At 43.4% G+C, this 23,962-nt stretch overlaps 1 protein-coding gene across 1 annotated transcript; it reads right to left on the bottom strand.

Moving 5' to 3' along the window:
• Nucleotides 1–1,352: 1,352 nt before the first annotated feature.
• On the bottom strand, nucleotides 1,353–22,078 carry aadac.S (arylacetamide deacetylase S homeolog). The gene is given in 5 exon segments (NM_001110746.1): nucleotides 1,353–3,032; nucleotides 5,305–5,476; nucleotides 6,644–6,713; nucleotides 8,660–8,882; nucleotides 21,872–22,078. Coding segments are annotated over 5 exon segments (1,212 nt in total). The 5' UTR covers nucleotides 22,010–22,078; the 3' UTR covers nucleotides 1,353–2,423.
• Nucleotides 22,079–23,962: the final 1,884 nt, after the last annotated feature.

Raw genomic sequence — 23,962 nt, forward strand, 5'->3', positions numbered from 1 at the left:
ATGGGATGCTCGGGAACAATAGGGGCTGCAAGGCAAGGAGAACTCAGTACAAAGAGCCTGTTTATGGCAAGTGTTACATACAGGGCTACCCTGCACCTGATCAGCACCTGTAGCAATGGAAAATGAGCCCTTTTTCACTAATGTTTTTTGTTGAGTATATTTATGCATAAAACAATCACAAAGTTGTTTTGAGCTGATAGTATGTTTGTTAGAAGTACAATGTATCCATTTTAAAGCCATGTCCAGAACACTGAGAAGCATCTTTGCTTTCTTATATAAAATCGCCAAACCTCTTTATGTAGACCAGCTCAATCTGGTATGTTATATGATGCTGCAGTATTGCAATTCCTACATACAGTTAAGCATTTTCCTTTTCTATGACTTGTCTGTTATTTCTTGAAGAACAAAACACTGTAGAGGGAACAATTAGGCATTAAAAAGGTGAAATGCTTTTGTTTTGGCATAGTGAAGGAAAAGTCAAGTAGATCAAGTTTCAGATGTACACAACTTTAAAAAGTTTAATGGTTTTAGAATGTCGTAAACGTAATTCCTATTGAAAGTGGGACTTATTTGCATGCTTTCTATATGTTTGGTGTATATGCAGTATCCCAAAACTGGAGTGCTGTCACAGGTCTGTATCACCGAGCTGGTGTCAGGTGCCTTCAGGTGTCGGGCTCAATACTGCCCAAAAAGCCCAAAAATGTATATCACAAAGCAAGAGACCTGCGGCACAACTGTTGCTATTGATTAAGTGATTAGTATTTATTCATCTCATAAACAAAACGGCAACGGTGTTGCCGTTTTGTTTATGAGATGAATAAATACTAATCACTTAATCAATTGCAACAGTTGTGCCGCAGGTCTCTTGCTTTGTGGTGTATATGCAGTAGACCAGGGGTCTCCAACCTTTTTTGGGGAGCAACACAAGCATGTAAAAAGTTCATGGGGTGCCAAATAAGGGCTGTGATTGGCTATTTGGTTGCCCTTATATGGACTGACAGCCTACAGGAGGCTCAGTTTTTCAGTGCATCTGTTTTTTATGCAACTAAAACTTGCCTCCAAGCCTGGAATTCCAAACTAGGCACCTGCTTTGAGGCCACTGGGAGCAACATCCAAGGCGTCGGAGAGCAACTTGTTGCTCACAAGCTACTGGTTGGGGATCACTGCAGTAAACTATGGAAAGCTATTGGTTATTATGGGTACTGCCCTGGTACAAAATTGCCCAGTGTTCATCAATGTTGAAAGTGCCAATATAGCAGAAACCAGCTGTTCAACAGACCTGTAAGGAGGTTTTAGCTGTAGAAGGCTATATTGCTTCAGAAGCAGCTGTATAAAAAGGGACAGAGAAATACTTTGAAATAATTTGAGTTGTAATTACATTTACAGACAACCCTGAAGCAAACAGGAAATGTTGAAATATTTCATATTGGAAAGATGCCTAGAATTACATTAAGTAACATTCTTATATAACCCTAGCCTGCCCTCATTGCCACATACTCCCTCTTTTGTAAACCCAGACCTGTCTGCTGATGCACAATACAGGCATGGGACCTGTTATCCAGAATTCTTGGGACCTGGGATTTTCTGGTTACGGGATCTTTTTGTAATTTGGAACACCATTATGTAAGTCTTCTAAAAATCATTTTAACATTAAATAAACCCAATACGATTGCTTTGCCACCAATATAGATTCACGTAGCTTCGGTACCATCAAGTACATGGTACTGAAAAAAGAAGTAATGCCTAAAAATAATAATAATTTGCTTTTAATAAACTCTATAGGCGATAGCCTTCCTGCAATTTGGAGCTTTCTGGGTAATTGAGTTTTCTGGATAACAGTTATTTCCGTTATATGGATCTTCATACCTTAAGTTTACTAGAAAATAAACCCAATAGACTGGTTCTGTCTCCAATAAGGAATAATTATATTTTAGTACAAGTACAAGGTACTGTTTTATTATTATTATAGAGAAAAAGGGAATCCTTTTCAAAAATTTGGATAATCTGGATAAAATGGAGTCCACGGGTAATGGCCTTTATGTAATTTGAAGCTTTCTGGATAACAGATCCTATACCTGTATACTGGTACTGGAGAGTTTATAAAAAGGTGGTTATATTTTCCTTAAAAAAAAATAACAGTTAAAAAAATATCCAGTATATGCTATACCCATATTACAATCCATGGTGGGTCAGATACTATCTTTCATTTTACCAAGACACAAAAATGTTGCACAAACTGAACTGTAACAGTCACTTGCCTACATATTACAGGTGACCTTTTACATGTATCTGTCAGCCCCACCTGGCAGTTGGGATGTAGAATGTATGTGGGTGCAGCACCCAATAGCAGGGTGGATGCCTTGCTACAATACCCCCAGGTGCTTCTCCTCCGATCTAATGGGCAAGCTTACAATCTGGGCTTCTTATAAACGGTCATTTAGCCATTGTATGTAGCTGTTGTGCATGTCATGTGCCACTTTCAGTTCAAAGGGCCAAGTATTAAAAAAAAGAACGCCATGGAACGCATTGCTATAATGAGCATGTTCCACCTGGACTCCAACTTTTCTCAGCCTCGCTGCGTACATAAAGCCATCATCTCTTAAGACGTCGTACATGCATGTAATTAAATATGTTGTTGGTAATCCCTTTAACTTTTCATCTTCAGCTAATAAGGGATTCGCTTTTACATTCAGAATTGCTGGATATTTTTTAACAAAATGCGAAGGTCCAAATTCAGGTTTCAAATACACGTGCTGTTTTTTCAGGTGCTCCGGTAATAGAATGCTCCAGTTTACATATCTAAAGACATGTTCAGCTTCAGCAGGGATGTGCTTGTTATGCCACATGGCTTCACCCAATGTCCTATCAGTAGTGATGTACTCATTCCAGAAACGGACCATCAGCGACTTGGACAGTAGAGGCATGTTTCCATTGTCTTGATAGGACGGAGTGTTCAAATCGATGTCCTGGAGAGCTGGGTAGATTAACACTTGTATCTTAAGTTTCACTTTGACTTCAGGGTCATTTAACAGCTGTAAAAATCAGATCCAAAGTTTAGCAGATAATGACGAAATAAATAAGCAGTTCTTCCAACACATGCCAGAGATACTGGTTTGTTTTTGTTGACAAAAGGAAATAACTCAGGAATTTAGGATAACACAATGTTAAATAGAAGAGTTTGGAACTACAGCTCTATACTATCTACAGTCTTTGGAAATGTCAGATAAAAGTTTCATGAGCAAACAGTAATAAAGGACTGTGTAAACTGCAGGATGCCATGGAATGCATAGAACAGGGGTATCCACCCTTATTTACTGAGCCACATTCAAATGTAAAGAAAGTTGGAGAACACCACAAGTATGAAAAAAGTTCCTGGGGTGCCAAGTAAGAGCAATGAAGGCCCCTATGCGTACTGGCAGCCTACCGGAGGCTCTGTTTCGCAGTTCACAAGGGGGCAAATTCACTAAGCGGTGCAAATTCGCTAGCAATCGCTTCTCACATTTCGCAACACTTCCCGAGGCGTAAATTCGCCAGGACTTTGATAATTCCCTAAGATGTGAAGTTGCGTCCAGGGCGCCAAATGTTGGGGAATTTGCACTAGCGTTAATTCGGCAAGCAAAGCAAAGTTGCGCTAGTGTTGGCTAATTTGCATACGGCGGGAAGTTAAATGGACGTATATGTTGCAGCAAATACATTACATTAAAGCCCAGGGAACCTTAATAAAATAAAAATTTAATGCCCTACACATAAGCCCATTGTATAGTTTATGTTCCATATGTTAGGAAATGTAGGGTTACCCAAGAAGCAACACTAGTGTCTATCTCCTTCGCTAGCAAAGTGACGCCTAGCCCGCCGGAATCGGCGTAGTTACGAAATGACGTCATGCTGGAGAATTTTCAATAGCTTTAGTCACTTTGCCCTTTAGGGAATCTGCCCCATGGTTTTTATGCAACCTAAACTTGCCTCCAAGACAAAAATTCAAAAATAAGCACCGGATTTGAGGCCACTGAGAGCAACATATATGGGGTGGGTGAGCAACAGACTCGCGAACACTGGCATAGAGCATATTGTTCTTGATGATTCTTTGCTCACTGACGCTTTAGGGGTCATTTACTACCTAGAAAAAAATCTGCCTTGTTTTTTTCCACTTTGCACCCTGCCCCACAGATAGTAAATGGCTACTAAAAGTGTCCATAAGCAAAGAAGAATTACTGCAGGACTGTGTGTTCCAAAAAGTCTGTGTTCAGCAGAGCTGATTTATTTATGAAGGATGGGGCAAGAAGCACTTAGGTGCCCCCTTCCACCCCCACTCTTTCCCTTACTTGCACATCATTCATACAAGTTACAGAGAACCAGTGGTTGAAGACTTACTGTCTGTCCTATGGCATGCAGTAAGGACAGGGCTGCATTGTGCAAACAAGGGTCTACAGAGAATGGCCAGAGCCAGGGCAAAATGCTTTTTACGTGAACTCTTAAGCTCTTGTACTTTCTCCCATGGGCTGGGTAAATGGACCTCTTTATGTTTTTAATGTAAGAAACAAAAATAGTTTTTTAGACTCTTAGGGGGTTATTTACTAAACTCTGTATGCAAAAATCACGAAAAATTCATAATTTTTTTTTTATAAAATCGGACTTTTAAAAAATCACGAATTTTTCGGAATTTATTAAACCCCGAGGATGGAAAAGTCCGAATCAGAAAACCGGGCATCTCAGACCTGTCGAGGTTGCATATACGTCAATGGGAATTTTGTTGTGCGCTGGATGTCGTGCAATACCCCGAAGTTTTTGGGTGAAAACTCCAAAAAAAAACGCAAAAATCAAATGAAAACTGAGAAAAAATCGTGAAAATCAGATTTTTTTCCGACAGCAAATTTTCGGGAACATTTAATAGTAAATACGCGTAAAAAAAACCTGAGCGGATTTGATCTGAGTTTGTAGCATAAAATATTGATAAATGCATAGATTAAGGACACTATTTCGGCATGGTGAGCTATTTGAGCATGGAAGAACACTGGTTGACTTTAATCCATATGAAGAAACTTCAGGACAGAGTAAACAGAAGTTCCTTTGCTTCCAAGTTATCTGCTTTTACGATATATTATTGCAAGCATCAGCCTTGTGAATCCAGTGCAAAAACCCTTAACCTGCTTAATATAAATTCCAAAATCAAATGATTGCATTAGGTTTAGAAAATGTAAAGGAAATCCCAAATCACTGGGTGGGGGGTTCCATGAAGTTATGGATGGTTAATATTATTTGTTTGCTGTCAGTTTATATTCTTTGAGCAAATTAATGAAATCCTACCTGTTGAGCTAATGCAGCAGCCAAGTTTCCTCCAGCGCTGTCACCAGATACAGCCACTCGTGATGGATCCACAGAATATTTCTGAAGAGTATTTTTGTCCAAGAAGTACTTTGCCACAGCATACACGTCATCAAATTGGGTTGGGAAATGAAACGCGGGAGCTAATCGGTAACTTAGGAAACGTAAAAAAGGAGTTTTCATTATATACAAATAATACAAAAGGCATATATAGCAGCAAAACATAACCCAAAAAGTATTTATTGCTATTAGCCTTTTTTTTATGAAAAAAAAAAGCATTGGATCCGTTATCCAGAAAACCATTATTCAGAAAGCTCTGAAGCACGGGAAGGCCATCTCCCATAGACACCATTTTAATCAAATAATTTTTACATTTTGAGGCATATTTCCTTTTGCCTGTAATAATAAAACAGTACCTTGTACTTGATCCCAACTTAGATATAATGAATCCTATTGGTTTTATTTAATGGTTTAAAGATTTTTCAGTATATTTAAAGTATGGAGACCTAAATTATGAAAATATCCCTTATCCAGAAAACCCCAGGTCCTGAGCACTCTGGTTAACAGGCCCCATACCTGTAATACTACTACTTCTACTAATATTAATGTTAATGGGATACAGTCATGGGAAAGTTTTTTTTTTCAAAATGAATCAGTTAATAGTGCTGCTCCAGCAGAATTCTGCACTGAAATCCATTTCTCAAAAGAGCAAACAGATTATTTCATATTCAATTTTGAAATCTGACATGGGGCTAGACATATTGTCAATTTCCCAGCTGCCCCAAGTCATGTGACTTGTGCTCTGATAAACTTCAATCACTCTTTACTTCTGTACTGCAAGTTGGAGTGATATCACTCCCCTCCCTTCCCCCCCAGCAGCCAAACAAAAGAACAATGGGAAGGTAACCAGATAGCAGCTCCCTAACACAAGATAACAACTGCCTGATAGATCTAAGAACAACACTCAATAGTAAAAACCCATGTCCCACTGAGACACATTCAGTTACATTGAGAAGGAAAAACAGCAGCCTGCCAGAAAGCATTTCTCTCCTAAAGTGCAGGCACAAGTCACATGACCAGGGGCAGCTGGGAAATTGACAATATGTCTAGCCCCATGTCAGATTTCAAAATTGAATATAAAAAAATCTGTTTGCTCTTTTGAGAAATGGATTTCAGTGCAGAATTCTGCTGGAGTAGCACTATTAACTGATGCGTTTTGAAAAAAACATGTTTTCCGATGACAGGATCCCTGTAAGCATAAAGGGGATAAAATCAACCCTAAGATGTGAACATTATTTAATGAAAAGTAAATGTTCCTTACTCTACTGAAACAACGACAGCATCAAGCTGCTGAGCTGTGTTTCTTCCCAGAAAATCAGTTGGTTTCATGGCTGGAAGAAATTAAGTCAACATTTACAACACAGTTATTAGAAAAGGAAACACAAATTCAAGAGTAATTATTACTCAGTATAGACATCTAGGGGCATACTTATTATGCCGAGTTAAAAAAACAGTGGGATAATACAACATACATCGGCAGGCTTCATTGTGTAAAAAAAAAAAAAAAAGCGTAAATTTTAACGTGTTTTTTTCTTAGAGTGACTTCTGCCCGAAGGAATGTCAAATTACGGCGTTCACATGACGTAAAATTACACACACCTTCGCCATTTATTTTACACTTTTTTTTTTTGGCGACTTTCATTTTACACAGCATAATAAATATGCCCTCTAAAAGGAATTTGGCTTTTGTATTTGCGGTTCAACATTTGTTAAAATCACCAATTTTACTTCAAATCTAAACAAATTATAGACTGTAGCCAAAGAGAAAGAGTAATTACAGGGCAAGTTCCCTGTTCATCTGACCCATATTATATCTACATTTTGTCCGCTTATAGAACTAAAGTGGTTAAGTAGCCCTATAGCAGTAATGGTTCATGTCTTTAAAATTGTCAACAGCAGCTTCCCATTCTGGATCTTGTTAGGCCATCTTTTGAGTGTCAGTGACACTGCACATGCTCAGTGTGCTCTAGGCTGCTGTTGACAAGATAAGCTCAAGGGCCATCAGCAAGTATCCAAACAATGCAGAAAGTGAGCATACATCTGTCAAAGAAGATGCTACAAGGCTGATTTAATAATGAATGCATGGCAGCACAGAAACTGCATGAGAAATGTGAATAAAGAGAAAGGATGGTGAGCTACTTGGGGCATCCAATCTTGATAAAGGGCTTTTGGGCTGTTACAGAATAACCATAAAAGGTCATTTACTTACGCAAGTGCAATGTGCACTTTCACACGCAATGTCTTGTACCCATAGGGCAGCATCTTCCTCAAAAATTTGAATCTAATTGTGGCTGTGAGTGGTAGTTGAGTCTGACTCAGCTGCAGTCAAATCATCAAAATGTGTGCAAGTGCACTTTGTGCAAAGCAATTGGACTGTAAATATCCATTTGTCGTCATTATAGTCATTCTGTGTAAAAATACATCTGCGCCAGATTCTTTAGCCACAATTCCACTGCTCGTGTTGATCAGCTTTAAGTCAATGGTAGCTCCAGGGTTCCCTAGTGTTAATATTTGATTTGGAACAGAAGGCTGGGCATATGGATCCATATTTGCAAATGTAACCCATTCTATTCAATAGAAATATGAAACAGTGTACACTTTTTATGTAATATCCTAATGCAACTGTGTGTAGAAATGTCAATGTTATGAATAAGCAGTCGGGATCATGTAGATGTTTTGGCCAAAGACTAAAAAGTAGGGAAGAGTCAGGTAACTACTTTTCTTTAATGAAAATTCCACTTAAAGCTTAATGGGATGTTCACCTCTTCATTAGCTACCTGGGTTAATTTTAAGATATATTGCACCGTGATCAACGGGTTAGAGCACTCATTTTTCCAGTGGGAACAGACTTAAAAAATATGGAATGAAATGGAAGCAGTGATAAGACGAAAATATCCTAGTAAAACGGGAGAATCCTTGCCCAAAGTTATATGTAAATCTGTGAATGTATGAAAATCAAATCAGGGCTGTACTGTGAGATGTCATGTCCCAGAGCATGGGACGGGTTTATGGGCACAATGGAAGCTCAAAGATAGACAAACAGCACAACCAGGATTTTATTAGCAACAATCCCTTTTACATACAGCAAATATAACTCATCCAACAGGGTTTATTTAATGTTAAAATAATATTAAGCAGAGATATAGTGATCCAAATTAAAAAAAGATCCCTTATAATGAAATAATAAAAATAAGTTCTACCAGTAGATTAAAGATTAGATTGTGTAAAGTTTCATCCTTCTAACCATCTGCTTAAAGTTCTCCAAAGTGTTACTTACCTGGACTTCCTATGCACCATCCTCCTCCATGAATATAAATAATTGCTCGTCTTGAGGCAGTGACTGCTGCTTTGGGGATAAATAACCGTACTGGTACATTGCTAAAGATGGTATCTGTTACGGAGACATTTTCATCAGATACTGGTTCTGTGTTCTCCACATGAGTTAAAAGCATCATCCCATCCATATAATGTTTGATTCCAAATAGCTCTGCTGTATAAGCCTGAAAGAACACATATTAATAGTGTAGTCAAATAAAAGCAGCATTGTTTTATGGAAGTTGCCTTACAGCACTATTGGTACCGCAAGTGATCATACACCAGATGCAGGTCAAGCATGTCAGGTGCCCTAGCAACCCAGCCAGCCAGCTTTCTGCCCCCGCCGTGTGCAAATGAGCATGCACGATTGGCTGTGCCCTGCCCGCTGCACATGACTGAGCACGCACACTCACTGGTAAGTGGGGAGGAGACAAGGGCTTGGAACAGGGGAAGGTGGCAGAAAAGGTATGTGCTTTGCACACCTCTGCACCCTAGGCACATGCCTCTTCTGCCTATCTCTAGTTGCAGCCCTTCCGACACCCACCTCACAAGGAAGTGTGCTCTTTCACTCAATTACACCAGCCAATCCTGATAAAGATTGGTTTACGCTCATGGGACAACAAAAGTTATATGACAGAGTCTTAAATATAAAGGAGAGGCTTTATTTCTGACTTAAAGAAGAATTCAACCCCCCTAACTAATAAAAACCCCTACCCGCAAATGCTCCATGTTCCCAACCGCACAGGTATTAACACCTATAAATACCCCATAGCCTGTTATTACCCAAGATAGTCCCCCCTCCCTGCTTCCCCTCGCATAGTTCAATAGGTCTGAAAATGTCCTTAAAATTGTTCACACCTAACAGTGCAGAGAAAGCACAGTGCAGCTTGTGGGCACCATTTTCCAGATCTTCATATTTTTTTCTTTGGATTTCTCCTAGTCATTTTCGGCAATTTCGGCATGTGCAGCCGGTACGCTCCAGGAGACTGCTCCAACTGCGCATGCACCAGTATGGTGCTCTATTATAGATGAAGACTTGCGATCCAGAAGATGTCACGCACAAGCTCCTTTTTAAACTTCTCATCCTTACCTTTTTGGTGTTTTAGTTTACATTTCTCATGCTGCACAATGATTCATCTAGATGCAAAGAGCAAACCTAAATGGCCTGTACTTTATGCCAGCTTTTGGATAGGTTTAGGGTAGTGCCCTAACACAATGATTAAGGTTTTATTTGATGTGTAAGGATTATGGGTAACAAAGGCAGAGTATATGGGTATAAAGGTGATTGTGCACTTTATTCTGTATGCTGATGAAGGGAGGGTGAACCACCCTGGAACTTTGATACTGTTGGTGAATGTGATAAAAAAGGGGTAAGCTCCCCAACTGCAGAAAATGGAGTGTGTGGATCCGTGAAAATCTTACTGTTGCTAAGGGACCTAGCCAAGTCAACTGAGGGCCAGCACCACCAGTGCAGTACGTGTGAATTGCAGGAGTGCCCAATATTGTGGGTCTTGACCTGCAGAAAAACAGAGAGCCGAGAGTCTGCTCCTCTGCTTCTCCTCCTCTGCTCAATGTGCAAAAACATACATTGCCTCAACTTGGGTGCAGACAGTGGTTTTTACCAAAACAAGAGCTTTTGCATTTCACACAATGAAATCCGCGGCATCTGCACCCAAGCCGAGGCAATGTATTCAGGTGCAGGCACATGGGTATGGATTGATGGACGATAATGCCTAGCTCTACCCTTAGGCATAGGATCCTGTGGAGTGAGCCAAACTGCAGCTGGTCATCTTTTTTTGTGTGCTTTTTTAATTAATAAACTTTTGCACCTTTTCATTTTGGAATCTACAGGCTACTTGATGATAAGTCAGAATGGAAGATAAATATAAGAAGGCCTTAACAGAAAGATTATCAGATACAACAGTTTAAAACTGTTGAACATAATAAGGAAAATGATATCATACTTACCGTGATTTTCCTTTCATTGACAACTCCATGTCATACGTAATGGGCTAGCCCCCGCCCCAGTGCTCCTGTCAGAAGGACCCTCCCCAAAGCTTTAAAAGCCCAACCCCACCCCCAAATCCGGTGTCGTAATAAGCTTCTAGAAACTACCGAAAAAAGGGATGGGAACTATGACATGGAGTTGTCCATGAAAGGAAAATCACGGTAAGTATGATATAATTTTCCTTTTTCACTGGACAACTCCATGTCATACGCAATGGGACGTAGCAAGCTAATAATATCCCCAATGGGAGGGTAATTGTTCCACTTAAAGACATCTGGCCAAGTGTAATCTATTCCAGATAAAACTAAAGAATGAAACCTCTACAGGTGAACAGAGAACCCCTTGTAGAAAACCTGTGAACTCTATTTCTTACAAATGGACATTTTTTAACCATCCTGGACTTATCGCAATTGGATACAAGCAAATAAAGATGAATACAAGATGCTGCAAAGTTTTCTATTTCTTATATTTGTGCACACAATTATGGTCTGAGCACTGGCTTTACTATTTATGTGTTAATAATGTTACACACACACAGATACAAGTGTCACTTTAACCCCTCACTATGAACTACAACTCCCAGCAGCCTCTAGCAGGGAATCCATATTACAGACAAGCAGAGAGTGTGGCCCTGAGCTTTTGTATTTTTTATATCTGTGCACACAATTATGGTCTGAGCACCGGCTTCACAATTTATGTGTTGCAATACAACCTATATACACACCAATGTTTTAAAATGTGTTAGTACATTTCTCTTTAAATTGATTACCCAGACGGCACTATGTTGTATAGGTCAAAGTGCATATGAGTTTTAAATGGGTGGTCCTTATTCACTTGATAAAGGGTATTGAACCCGAAACATGTTGTGTTTACCACTGCCTGGAATAAAAAGTTGTTTGCAGTAATACTGCTGGAGTTCCTCTTCCTTCTCCTATACTTGGATCATTTGCAGCAGTTGTAGCACAGAGCAACTATTAAGGAATTGGACGCATACCATTTGGAAAAGCTGTGCTAACCACCATCCCCCTCTTCTATTTGGTCTATTTCTTCAGAGGAAATGGACTGCCAGAGAAAAAGAAGAAACAGGACTCTTTAGAGGCAGAACCCACACCAAAGAAACATTCAATCACTCGTATTCTACATGTGCCAGATATGTAGAACACTACAGATACATGGCATCACCTAGTGGAGCTCCCCGTCTCCTCGATACTAAAATCTACAGGGCACATAAGGAACCTATATTTGTTCTGGACCATAACCCGTGCATTCTATACAGTACATGAAAAGTCCATAGAGCAACTCATGGAGACGGACTGCCGCCACTACGGGCATACCTTACCTGCCATGTGAGGTAGGAGCATACAGTAGCCTAGGCAATCTTTCTATGCGGGTTGAAATTGTTCTTATTAGCTCATGATCCTTCACCAAACAAGTCTGAATATTAAACATTTGCATGCCCTATGGGGTGGGCATCATAACAGTAATACATGCAGATATGCATAACCTTGCAATGATACAGTCCTCTTGAGCCTTCAAGGATGTGACCTGGACATAATTGAAGTCACCATATACCCTAGATTGGGCCTAGAACCAAATCTGTTTGGCATGCTCCAATGAGTCTACCAAATGGGAAGGAATTGACTGATTCCAGGAAGTATAACTAACAAATACAATACTGTTTATTAATTACTTTCTTATCCTAGTGTTCCAGCTTGGAACATAGACAGCTCACCGAGAGTATTCTTAAAGAGATACTGACACCTGAAATTAAACTTTTTTTTACATCTATTATGATATTGGCTTTGCAAGCTACTTATAACTTTGCCATAAAGTATTTGCATGATGCTTTTACATTACTTGTCTGATCCCCCATGTTCCTGTATGAGGGGGCTGCCATATTTGTGCAGCAGGAGTCCGTTAGCATTAGAAACTGTAACTAACAGGCTGAGATGGGAAAGTCAGGTTGGCAAAGTCAGAGTGTCAGAGAGTCAGGCTTAGGAACTTCAACTAACAATTTTATACAAAAACAAACCTCTCAGCAAAAAATGATCAACATGACCTATAGGTAACATTTAATGTACATTCATATGCTAAAATTCATTTTTTAGTGTCAGTATCACTTTAAATATCCAAGTTCAGAAATAATCTAGGTATGGGGATATATATATAAATATATATGGGTATAGAATTATCCACCTATTGTTCTAGATTGGAACCCCTCTACTACCTATACTAGAATGTCTAGGTCTATAGTTAGACATGCCATAACCAGGGCCTTTCCTAAAGGCAGATACTGCAGACTTAGTCCAGAAAGCATAATTTCAATAAGAATGTTTGTAAACATCCTGACCTGATGGTAACCTATGGAATACCAACCACAACTAGCCAGGCCAGTCTATGGCAGTATGAAAGGCAAGTAACAAATTAGCATTGACTCTTAAAAGAAAAAATCCCGCATGCCTTCGATCATCAATAAGGGTTAGCAAGAGAGAAGGGTAATTTGTTATCTTGACCCTGTGAAAAATAAACTGGATGGGTCTGCGACCTTGGCTACAGCCACATTGATGGTGTGTACCTAATTTTACGGCCCACTCTATATGGCATCCATTAATATAATATGGCCAATGAATATTTCTTCAGTAAGCCGATTGGTCCCCGGATGTACTTGAGGTAGGCTGGATAGGTCTATGCTATGGTATACCTCCTAGCAAAGCTCCAAAACCATGAGGCAGCAGTGAACCCAGTGCATACAAAAGTAACTAAATTTGCACTGACTGCTGTGCCCACTGTCTTCTAGATTGAGGCCAGATAATAAGTTCAACACCTGTAGCCAAAGTAAAAGATCCTGATGAATATCATACCGGTTATGTGAATAGACCTTGGTTTACCCTCAGAACATACGGAGCCTTTGCCACTCCCAAAGAGTAATACGTTATCTCCCTGAGGCTCAGGCTGTGGCAGAATTAGAATCCTTGATGAATCCATATCCATATATACATTCATATATAATATAACCTAATATATCATCATATACCTACACACGAATATCTATAGATATATATATCTACACATGCCCCTATTTAGCCCAAGGCCTACCCTATCACAAAAAGCAGGATACATTATATCGCTTCTTTTTAAGATAAGCAGGCATAAGTCCAGTCATAGATCACTTATTCTAATTAGTGACTTCCCATGGCTGATTATTGTCAGCCAACCAGTGTGAATGTAAAAATATGGACCACCTGTACCTCAATGGTTGTGGCCTACAAGTCAGCTGTTATAATACAGCAATTGTATAACTATCTGCTGCTTGGCTGCTGCATAAGCGCACTTGCCGTATAGCCATTTGCATTTGAACCAGAACTGACCACTACTCTCAAAGCGGTGTATACACATGCCTATATTGACCTTTGTCAATACTATATCTTACATAACCCTTATATAAGTCAGAACTGGCTCCAGCCAATCCATTTAGACCAGATATATGTTTACATCAATTACCTCCATGTCATACGTAATGGGACCTACCTTTAATTCATCTATAATTTATATATTGGTTGGGTCATACTTACCCTGGCACTGTCCCTTTAGCCAATATTGACTGCTGTATATAAGAGAATAAAATTATCCTAAGCATAGCTGCTGCCTTTAAATAAGTTTATAATACTTGTACCTGACTTGACTCCTGCATTTAAGTCTTAGTGCTACATTAAGCTTATGATACCCAAGTTGCTCGTTTGCAAGAGAAGTACATGTTAATATAACTAACAAAACTTTATAACAATAGAACAGAGTTCTAACAAAGAATCTTCTGAGAATCACTCTGAGCCTGGGCCGGAACTAGGGGTAGGCAGAGTAGGCGTCCGCCTAGGGCGCAGTCATAGGGGGGCTCACTTTTAAAAAGAGAGAATTTTTTAAATTTATTTATTTATTTAAGTTCACCAATGCGGCCAGCAGAGTTCCGCTCTGCTTCCCACCTCCCTCTTACTTGCCCTGGCTGGATCTGGTGCCTCAGCATGCCCTGGCTCTCCCTCCTGCTCGGTTGCTTGCTCCAGAGAATAAGAGTAGACAAATGCGCAATTGCATTCATGCGCTGTAGTAAGTGCGCGCCGGTGTGGTGACGTCACTCAGGGAGGGAGCTGTGCGCCTGTGCTGGTCTGGCCTGGCGCGAGCCCCCAGGCAGTGCTGGGCGGTAGCATAACCGGCATTCTGATGTTATTGGCGGCTGGTGTTATTGGAGAAGAGAACACAGAGAGAGAGGACAGGTACACACTGATCTGGGCTGGGGCCGGGCAATTTTGGTAATGCTGCTGAGTCCTTACTTAGGGGTCAATGCTGAATTGTTTGGCACAACAGGTACAGACTTCGGGGGGGGGGGCTGCTGGCTGGCACAGGTACAGATTGGGGGCGATATTTTGGGTGCTGCTGGCTAGCACAGGTACAGTTTGTAAGGATCAGCCCGGGACTCGAACCTTTATTTCCCAGATTCTGGACAATGTGTGTTCTTTTGAGCCACTGGGGGCTCTTTGAGGCTGATCCTTAGCCTTGTGTGTCTTGTGTTTCATGTACCTGTCAGTTTCTAGTGTTTTCCTCCCCATTCTCCACCCACCTCGTTTACCCTCATGTGTTTCCCATTCCCAATTACCGTCCCTTTATTAACCCCGCCCTGAGCTTTGCTCAGGGCTGAGTCATTAATTGTAATCGTATCCTGTATCTGGTCACTGTATCTTGTTCATGTGATTCCTTACCTGTATCCCAAGCTCCTGGATTCCAAGCTCCTGTGTTGCCTTGTTCCAGCATTGTTTCCTTATCCTCACCTTCCTGGTAATTACCTTATTTTGAACTGTTCCTGTGTTATTTGCAAGCTCCAAGTAAACCTGCTTTATTTTCACCATGTCTGCCTCCCCTATCATCTATGGGTACACCCCTGGGCTTCCGCCATATCCTCTCCCAATGGAATGGCTATCCACTATCACAGCGGTTCCACGCTGTAACCCTTACAGAATGACTCAGCCAAACAAGAAGCCCTTGGGAAAGCCCTCCATGCTTTCTTGTCCCGATGTGGAACTACAACTCCCTTGGGGTGGGGAGAATGAGGCAAAAGTCAGCTCCCATTTCTGTGATGATGTCTGGCAGGATTTTCTCTTTGACGATGACTGGGAGGATTCAGTCTTCGATGTGGGCTGGGAGGATTCAGATTCGAGCGAAGATGAGCTACAAACTGCTATCTGGCCTGTGTCTGGTCGTCCACCTCCAGTTTCTTGGCCTTTGAAATCCCCACCGCTGTCTGCTCCTGTTTCAGGGCCAGCTATGCCTCTGCAGTCTGCTTCTGTTTCAGGGCCAGCTATGCCTCTGCAGTCTGCTCCTGTTCCAGGGCCAGCTATGCCTCTGCAGTCTGCTCCTGTTCCAGCACCAGCCATCCCTCCGCAGTCTATTCCTGGGCCCTCTACCCCACAGCGGTCTGCTTCAGTTCCCGGTCCTGCTACCCCTCTGCAACAGCTACCTCCAGTCCTGGCCCAGCTTCTGCCTTGTCCTGCGCCCCCAGAAGAGGGGCTTCTGCCTGATCCTGTGTCCCCAGAAGTGGGGCTTCTGCCTGATCCTGTGCCCCCAGAAGTGGGGCTTCTGCCTGATCCTGTGCCCCCAGAAGTGGGGCTTCTGCCTGATCCTGTGCCCCCAGAAGTGGGGCTTCTGCCTGATCCTGTGCCCCCAGAAGTGGGGCTTCTGCCTTGTCCTGTGCCCCCAGAAGAGGGGCTTCTGCCTTGTCCTGTGCCCCCAGAAGAGGGGCTTCTGTCATGTTCTGTGCCTCCCAAAATGGGGCTTCTGCCGTGCCTAGTACCCCCAAGAGAGGAGGCTTCGCAGCAGCATCGGCTACCCAAGTGTCCAGCTGGACCTTCCCGACGACTGGCTCCCAACTGGCTGTCTGCTGTGCCGGCTTCCCAGCCTGTCCTGTCTGCTGTGCCGGCTTCCCAGCCTGTCCTGTCTGCTGTGCCGGCTTCCCAGCCTGTCCTGTCTGCTGTGCCGGCTTCCCAGCCTGTCCTGTCTGCTGTGCCGGCTTCCCAGCCTGTCCTGTCTGCTGTGCCGGCTTCCCAGCCTGTCCTGTCTGCTGTGCCGGCTTCCCAGCCTGTCCTGTCTGCTGTGCCGGCTTCCCAGCCTGTCCTGTCTGCTGTGCCGGCTTCCCAGCCTGTCCTGTCTGCTGCGCCGGCTCCTCGAAAGCTGCCTGTTCCTGTGCCGACTTCTCAGCAGAGCTGCCTCCAGTGTCGGTTCTCCAGCAGCTGCCTCTTGTTCCAGTGCCGGTCCTCCAGCAGCTGCCTCCTGCTCCAGTGCCGGCTCCCCGAAAGCAGTCTCCTGCTCCAGTGCCGGCTCCCCGAAAGCAGCCTCCTGCTCCAGTGCTGGCTCCCCAAAAGCAGTCTCTTGCTCCAGTGCCGGTCCCCCAGCAGCTGCCTCTTGTTCCAGTGCCAGGCCCCCAGCAGCTGCCTCCTGTGCCGGCTCCCCGAAAGCTGCCTGTTCCTGTGCCGGCTCCCCGAAAGCTGCCTCTTGTTCCAGTGCTGGTCCTCCAGCAGCTGCCTCCTGTTCCAGTGTTGGTTCTCCAGCAGCTGCCTCCTGCTCCAGTGCCGGCTCCCCGAAAGCAGCCTCCGGCTCCAGTGCCGGCTCCCCGAAAGCAGTCTCTTGCTCCAGTGCCGGTCCCCCAGCAGCTGCCTCTTGTTCCAATTCCAGGCCCCCAGCAGCTGCCTCCTGTGCCGGCACCCCGAAAGCTGCCTGTTCCTGTGCCGGCTCCCCGAAAGCTGTCTCTGTCAATTTCCATGTCTCCCATTACGTTTTCAGCTCCAGTTCCTACAGTCCCGCCTGCAGCTCCTGTGCCAGTGGTCCCGCCTGCAGCTCCTGTGCCAGTGGTCCCGCCTGCAGCTCCTGTGCCAGTGGTCCCACCTGCAGCTCCTGTGCCAGTGGTCCCGCCTGTTGCTCCTGTGCCAGTGGTCCCGCCTGTTGCTCCTGTGCCAGTGGTCCCGCCTGCAGCTCCTGTGCCAGTGGTCCCGCCTGCAGCTCCTGTGCCAGTGGTCCCGCCTGCAGCTCCAGTGCCAGTGGTCCCGCCTGCAGCTCCTGTGCCAGTGGTCCCGCCTGCAGCTCCTGTGCCAGCAGCCTTGCCGGCAGCCTTGCCGCTTCCAGCCTCTGTGCCAGCAGCCTTGCCGCTCCCATCCTTGCCACTTCCAGCCTCTGTGCCAGCAGCCTTGCTGGGTTCAGCCTGTGAGGACCTGTGTACCATGGCCTCTGGGCCCACGGTCAAATCTACTTCTAGACCTGCCATTCCTGCTGCAGGATCTGATAGTTCTGGTGCTCCAGAGTCTACCAGTCTTGTTGCTATTCGTGGTGGTCTTCCTGTTGTCCTGGGCAATCCGCCACCTGTAATGGGTGCCTCTGCTGGTCCGCCACCTGTAATGGGTGCCTCTGCTGGTCCGCCACCTGTAATGGGTGCCTCTGCTGGTCCGCCACCTGTAATGGGTGCCTCTGCTGGTCCGCCACCTGTAATGGGTGCCTCTGCTGGTTCGCCACCTGTAATGGGTGCCTCTGCTGGTCCGCCACCTGTAATGGGTGCCTCTGCTGGTCCGCCACCTGTAATGGGTGCCTCTGCTGGTCCGCCACCTGTAATGGGTGCCTCTGCTGGTCCGCCACCTGTAATGGGTGCCTCTGCTGGTCCGCCACCTGTAATGGGTGCCTTGGCTGGTTCTTCTGCTATGCAGGCTGACTCTGGCCGTCCATCTGATCTGGCTCCTGACCCTGGCGACTTCTCTGATCTGGCTCCTGACCCTGGCGGTTCTCCGGTACCTGAACCTGGTGACTTCTCCGTTTTGGCTTCCGATCCTGGCGGCTCTCCAGCCTTTGACCCTGGCGGCTCTCCAGCCTTTGACCCTGGCGGCTCTCCAGCCTTTGACCCTGGCGGCTCTCCAGCCTTTGACCCTGGCGGCTATCCAGCCTTTGACCCTGGCAAAACTTTTGTCCCCATCTCCAGTCATTGGACTAAAAAGGATGGGGGTCTTTCGTTTGGGTCGCCCGGAGGTCGACCCTTAAGGAGGGGGTACTGTAAGGATCAGCCCGGGACTCGAACCTTTATTTCCCAGATTCTGGACAATGTGTGTTCTTTTGAGCCACTGGGGGCTCTTTGAGGCTGATCCTTAGCCTTGTGTGTCTTGTGTTTCATGTACCTGTCAGTTTCTAGTGTTTTCCTCCCCATTCTCCACCCACCTCGTTTACCCTCATGTGTTTCCCATTCCCAATTACCTTTGCTCAGGGCTGAGTCATTAATTGTAATCGTATCCTGTATCTGGTCACTGTATCTTGTTCCTGTGATTCCTTACCTGTATCCCAAGCTCCTGGATTCCAAGCTCCTGTGTTGCCTTGTTCCAGCATTGTTTCCTTATCCTCACCTTCCTGGTAATTACCTTATTTTGAACTGTTCCTGTGTTATTTGCAAGCTCCAAGTAAACCTGCTTTATTTTCACCATGTCTGCCTCCCCTATCATCTATGGGTACACCCCTGGGCTTCCGCCATATCCTCTCCCAATGGAATGGCTATCCACTATCACAGCGGTTCCACGCTGTAACCCTTACACAGTTTGATTCATTAATGTGTTGTAAGGTTTTTTTATCACAAAAAGCGGGATTCGGTGGGAAATGGTCATACAGAACGGGGGCGCGGGGGTGCTGATTGAAGCCCTTGCCTAGGGTGCCAAACTACCTTGGCCCGGCCCTGCTCTGAGCTGCTAAGGGAGGGAGTGAGAGGGGAATACCTGTTCATTAACTGCACCTGACACTGACCTCCAAAGTAATTGCCTAATTACCTACAGCTGCTGCTCCCAGAACCTGCAGATCCACATTACCATACGGATCAGTATAGAACATGCAAATTAGCATTGCATTAAAATTGCTCATAGAACATACAGATCCGCCACCATTTCCACAATGGCCAATCTGGTCCATCCATTCTTAAGAGTTAAGAGACTCCAGCATCAGGATGGCATAACCAGCTAAGCCTAAATGTTTAACTGCTAGTAGATCAAAGGCCCCTTTTTTTTTTTAAATATATGTAAACTACCTCAACCTTGGGAAAGACTTGTGAGGGAAGCAACTGGCTCTGAAACCTAAATTCCTCCAGAAAAAAGAAAATAATACCCCAGTATGGGGGAAAAGAAGAAGAAGGAGGACATAAAGTTTAGGCCGCTAACTTAACATTCTGTTAACCCCACTCTCCAAGGCAAACCTGGAATTCCAACAGATTAACCTTAACTAACTGCCACCTCCTTCTCCCATCCGTAAAAATCAGACCGGGTGTAGGGACCATATACCCCAATGCCGCTGGACGCTTTTTAGACATGCCCAGGTAGGCACACGGATGGGGGGACATAGCATTTGCCGCCGGACAGATTATAATCAGGCTGTGAAGGCACATGGATCAAGGACAAACCAGTGACATAAGCCACAGTAACACTGTGCCTGCCTGATCCAGATGATGAAACATTGAAGACTTCATCCCTGAGGTAATGTGCTTGAGGGGAAAAAGATCACAAGGACCAAAACCCCAGTCCCTAGGACGCTTTCCAGCAAGCCCTAATGCTTCCCCAAGGTTAAAAAGAAAACTGCTTCTAACAGGAGCAAAAATAAACTGAAGCAGAAGAAAAAAAGACACCGGATTTGGGGGTGGGTTGGGCTTTTAAAGCTTTGGGGAGGGTCCTTCTGACGGGAGCACTGGGGCGTGGGCTATCCCATTACATATGACATGGAGTTGTCCAGCGAAAGATAGTTACAGCCACATCTGCACTGCTACTTTCTTTAAAATATTTAGGGTCAGGGAACACGCTCAAATTTATTGGAGATTAGTCAGCCAGCGACAAATCATCTTCGTGAGGCAACTTCGGACAGTTATGGAAAACAAAGCGCTCCGAGTGCCATCCCACCGGCGATTTACATTGTAGCTGGCGGGAGGCAGTTCAGGCGGATTAGTTACCCTGAAGAAGAGGAGATTTGTCGCCGGGTAACTAATCTCCCTGAATCTGAGCGTGTGCCCTGACCCTTACACACAAATCTGAAGTCTGTTTGTTTATTTTGTTTGATTAAGCAAGAATGAATCAGATTCCGTGAGTAGAAAACATACCAAAGGTTAATCTTTTATAATGCAGCACAGCCTGTTTACACAAGGAGGAGTGGTGTACTGATAATTATACAGCTGCTGGTAGGGCCAGAGGTGATAACTCAGAGTTGGATATATTAAGCACCATGTTTACTGGCAAGTTGGCAACCCTAGGATAAGTGGACATTTGACCTGGACATCAAAATACCCCTGTGGCTAGAATATACTGTATAATTGGTACAAATGAACACATTTTTAGTATATATGCCAAACATGTGCAGCCTGTTGTATTTCAGTCAAAGATTGGACATGCCAAATTATATGTTGTATTACTTTGAGCAGGGCCCCTCTTTTAAAGCCGCCCGCCTGCTCAGTTAAAGACAAAAGGCTCTTCAGAGTCCTCACCTGCCAAGCAATTTTGTTACAGTAACAAATCCTCCTTACCCATCAATTTATCAACAGTTTTCCTTATATTTATACAGTTTATCATAATTACAACTACATCTGAAAACTAAACCTAAATCTAAATTAGTGATGGGCGAATTTATTCGCCAGGCGCGAATTTGCGGCGAATTTTCGCCGGCGTCAAAAAAAATTTTTCCGAAAAACGGACGCCATCGTCAAAAACGGGTGCCGGCGTCGAAAAAACGGGCGCCGGCGTCAAAAAACGAGACGCCGGCGCCGTTTCGCAAATTTTTCGCCGTTTCGCGAATTTTTCGGCGAAGCAAAACGGCGCAAATTCGCCCATCACTAATCTAAATGTAATAATCTAGGACAGAATTACAGGTACAGTATCTTGTCAAATCCACTGACAGGCACATCTCGATGAATGAAGAACAGAAGTATTGACATAATGCAAACAATTCCCTATATAAATGAATCCACCAGCATGTTCAGAGGTTTTCTAAATCCTTATTACAGTTTAGCAATTGTTCTTTTTATCTTCTGTTCATTATTGGCTTATGAACAATTGTTTGGATAATGAATACACAGACAGAGATTCACACTTTTAATGGCAGTTGTACAGAAGTAATAAATATTTAACTCACCATGTATCCAAGAGCTTTAAACATTCCGTGTATCAACATGACTGTGAGTTTCTCATCCACATTATCTGGGAGAGGAGTGTAAAAATAATAGGCTAGCAGGGCAAATAGCAAGAGAAAGAGCAGTGACTTGCTTGCCATGTCTCACCGTACTACCTGTTTCCACAGGAATGATTTAAGATCCACACCAACTGTGTAACAAGTCAGCAGCAGAATAATAGGGCAAAGTTAATCTGTTGTGTTGGACCTAAGTCCATGTATCATATGATCACCACAATGTTGTACATACTGACTCATTTACAGACACTTGGAAACTTTAGTAACAGATCTTTACCTAATCAACCAGAATTAAATGCAGTAAGCAGCTTCATAATACATAATACAATTTAGAATAGTTTATATCGTATAGTGATATTTTTACATTTTAAATATATTTGAATACAACAAATGTACTTTTTTATATGTACAATATATACATTTTACCCATTTCCTAAAAAGAAACAAAACTGCTGCACTCTCAGGATTTGATTTTTTTTTTTCAAACCCTGAGAGTGCAGCAATTTTGCACATTTTTATATGCTCTTGTTGCTGTGGCAGCCAGATATAGATGTACTTGTTATCATGAATGTGTGTGTGTGTGTGTATATATATATATATATATATATATATATATATATATATATATATATATATATATATATATATATATATATATATATATATATATATATAGAAACTGAAACTATTGGAGGCCAGCACAACACGTAAGTAGGTAAATGTTGCCTGGGTGCGATAAGCCCAAAAAGTAGAACAACAGCGTCGAGGAAGGTACGCACTCACAGGTCTTATGAAGAAAAAAATGGTGTTTATTATTCAAAGCAAAGACTGACGTTTCGGCTAGCACTCTAGCCTTTCTCAAAGTGCTACAACAAACAATTACAGGCCCTAATAAACCCTAAAGTGGCGGGAGGGGAGGTAGTGACATCATCGGTGGGGGATGTGTGGGGGATGTGCACACAATAGAGTGGAAAAAAACAAGGTAAAATAAACAATCACAATACAGATAATATGTACAGATTCACAATCCATATATATATACACAAGAGTCAATCCTGGAGGTGAAAGGTTGTTGCAATTAATATCAACAGTTTGGCCATTTAGTCCATAAACCACAAAATGTATCAAAACGCGGTTAATCCTATCGAGTGATATATTTAAAGGGAAATGCAACAATTAATATCAACAGTGTTGCCATTTAGTCCGTAAATCACAAAATATATCAAGATGCAGTTAATCTTCTCGGACAATGTTGCCAAATAAAAATACAGCAGGTCCCAACAAGCTGGAAGTCCTTGAAAGTTCATTAAAAGAAATGGTAGGCGCTATACAGTACCTATAGTAAGCGGTTCCTGGCTGAATGAAACTGAGACGGGAGGTGGGAAGTGACTTCACCGTTCTGTAGGGGTTCCATTGGAGTACGTCCATGATCAGTCTGGTCCTCACGTCAAACCGAATTCTGAGTCGCTGGAGAGTGCGGCCTTGTGTTTGGTGCTGATTGAACAGCTCTGATTGAGTGTGGTAGTGGTGCACCTTCGCATAACTTCCTGTAGGTGGCATGAGTTCCCCAGGTCCCGTTGCTATGGACTAAGACCTTGGTGACCTGTTGTTGCTAATGCTGCTTATTAGGAAATAAAGAAGGATTTTGGCATCAGTTTGACATCCTGGGTATCTGAGGGTTCTGAAGTAAGAGCAATGATATACAGAGTGACAGAAAAGATAGAGTCAGATGTAGAAGAGAGGGAACAAAGGGGCACAAGAGAGGGGCAAAATCCCAGTCACTCAGTAGTATCATCTGCTTGGTGATAAAAATATACAGTTTATAGCGGACTGCTTGAATAATGGCGGATTTACAATTGTGTAACCGCCCTAATGCCAGATACGCCCAATTGCTCCAGGCTGCAATAAGTAGCTACTTTTTGGTGCCGCAAAATCTGTGTTGGTCCAAGCAGTCGGAGGTACACACTGGAGTTGTAGGTGAGGTCTGCCACCTAGTTACCCAGGGGAGATGCGACACTCAGCCCATCCTATGTTGTG

This window comes from Xenopus laevis, chromosome 5S (genome assembly GCF_017654675.1).
Source record: "Xenopus laevis strain J_2021 chromosome 5S, Xenopus_laevis_v10.1, whole genome shotgun sequence".
In the NCBI taxonomy this organism is placed as follows: domain Eukaryota; kingdom Metazoa; phylum Chordata; class Amphibia; order Anura; family Pipidae; genus Xenopus; species Xenopus laevis.